At 18.0% G+C, this 2,582-nt stretch overlaps 1 protein-coding gene across 1 annotated transcript in view; it reads left to right on the top strand.

The window, feature by feature from the left end:
* Positions 1–882: 882 nt before the first annotated feature.
* Positions 883–2,582, top strand: part of PRSY57_0312400 (ubiquitin-protein ligase, putative) — a gene marked incomplete at both ends in the record, with an annotated part of 2,956 nt that continues 1,256 nt past the window's right edge. Inside the window, one exon of the mRNA XM_020114459.1 lies at positions 883–2,430. Coding sequence (XP_019970826.1) covers positions 883–2,430 — 1,548 coding nt within the window.

The following is a 2,582-nucleotide window of genomic DNA, read 5'->3' on the forward strand; positions in this document are numbered from 1 at the left end:
TTTTAAATGTTATATATACAAAAACAGATATATTTTTTAAAATATTTTATTATAAACAAAAAAAAAAACATATATATTTTTTAAAATATTTTATTATATACAAAAAAAAAAACATATATATATTTTAAAATATTTTTAAATATTATACATAAATAAAATAATGGTATTATAAAAATATATATATATATATAGATATATTAGATATATTTATCATATTATATATATATATATATATATATATATATATATATATATATATGTATATATTTATTATATATGTACATAATATTTTTCTCAGTGAAACTGTAATAACTATTTAACTATTTTCCATTCTACAAAAATAAAATAATAATAAAATAATTAATTCTTCTTCTTTTCTCTTTTTTTCTTTAACATACGTGTTATTTATATTATATGAGAAATATAAGAAAAATAAAATAAAAAAATTTAATACATATAAATATTATATATATATATATAATATTTATAAAATATCATCAATGTGCAGAATTGTACAAATAAATATATTTATATATAAAAGCACTTATATAATATATGGTGCTCTGAAAAATATATATATGTTTCTTTTTTTTTTTTCTATTATATATATACCCTAAATTTTTTACAAAGCTTACTTTTTTTTGTTTTTCTTTTTACATCTGCCTATAACTATATTTTAAATATCTTATAAATTTTGATGAATAAGAAGAGAAATTCAATTTATAAGATATAAATAAATAAATATATAAATAAATATATATATATATATATATATATCTATTATATATATATTTATTTTTTTTATTTTATTTTTTTTTTTGTTTTCTCCTTAATATGTTTTGAATACCCATTTTTCTGTGTATTATTATAATATTTAAAATTATGAAAAATTTTATGTGGCATTTTGTTATACTTGTTTTTATTGTTATAAATAAGAAAATAAAATGTTACAATATAATCTTGAATAATACTAAATTTCTAACAAGCCAAACTAAAGAAATAGATGAGCCCATCTTTTCAAAGGTTGAAAAATTGAAACAAGATGAAAAAAAAAACAAAAAATATAAACAGGAGGAAAGCTTAAAAGAAGTAAATACAAATCCATTAGAGCTCGTTAAGGATTTCTTTTTTAAAAATAAAATTGAAGAAGAAGAAGAAAAAAAAAAAAATAAGTTATATTTAAAAAATGATGTAAGGGAAAATAATTTAGATAGTTTCTCATACGTTCATAATAATAATGAAGACGATTCATCGAATGATAATATAAATGATAATAAGTATTACAATAATAGAAAACAGAATGATAATGATAATAATAAAAGAGATTATAATAATAAAGGAAATTATAATAAAGACAATGATAAGGATGAATATAATAAATATTACACAGATTATGATAATAATGATTACAAAAATGAGGAAAATTATAATGAATACAATAATGAAGAAAATTATAATGATTATAATATTGAAGAATATAATAATGAAATAAAGAAAGAAAAAGAAAAAGAAACCGATAGAAAGCAAATGTTCAAACTTGCCATAGAATTAAAAAATGGCTCAAAAAAAAAAAAAAAAAATATTAATAAATGTATAGAAATTTTTCAAAAATTAATAACGGATAAAAATGATAAAATAACACGTTCATCTTATTATGAATTAGGGAAAATATATTTTTTTGGATATAAAAATTATTTCTTTTCATATAAAAGAAATGTAAACTTAAGTTTGCATTATCTACAAAAAGCTGCAATGATGAAAAACCCGGCAGCCTTACACTTTTTAAGTTTTATTTATTTTTATGATTTTCATAAAATCGAAGAAAATAAGAAACGTAACGAAAAAAAAAATATTCAAAATGGAAATAATGTAAATAACATAAATAACATAAATAACATAAATAATGTAAATTATGTACAAAATTTACAACAAAATGAAAATTTTATTAAAAAATCCATTGAATTTGAAATGATCGCAGCTTCGCTAAATTACATCCCTTCCATTTTAACACTCGCATATAAATTCTTGTATGGTATTAATATGAAACAAAATTGTTATAAAGCTAAGAAATTATATAAAACTGTTGCTGAGAATGTTATGAACTCTGATTATATTAATATCCCACTTTCAGAACTAGATATACTAAACGGAGAAAATTTAAATATGCATAATGAAATTAACAACATGAAAAATAATGAAGAAGAAATTCTCGAATTCTTAAATGAACAAATTAAAGGAGGTGATGTAATGGCTATGTATGACCTGGGGAAAAAATATAAAGAAGAAAAAAACTTTAAACAAGCTTTCAAATATATTAACGAAGCTTCAAAAAAAAATAATTTACTAGCCCTAAAGGAGTTGGGAATTATTTATTTGTATGGATATGGAGTTCAGAAGGACATAAACAAAAGTATAGAAAATTTTTCAAAGGTAAACATAAAAAAAAGAAAAAAGAAAAAAAAAAAAAAAAAAATATCTTAAAATGTGTGTATGCTTCTTGGGATGTTTTATGTATCTAATATTATTTATATTTTTTTACTCAACACTTATAAGTTATGTACCATTTATAAATTGTATTTTTC

The sequence above is a fragment of the Plasmodium reichenowi genome, chromosome 3 (assembly GCF_001601855.1).
Source record: "Plasmodium reichenowi strain SY57 chromosome 3, whole genome shotgun sequence".
Taxonomy (NCBI): domain Eukaryota; phylum Apicomplexa; class Aconoidasida; order Haemosporida; family Plasmodiidae; genus Plasmodium; species Plasmodium reichenowi.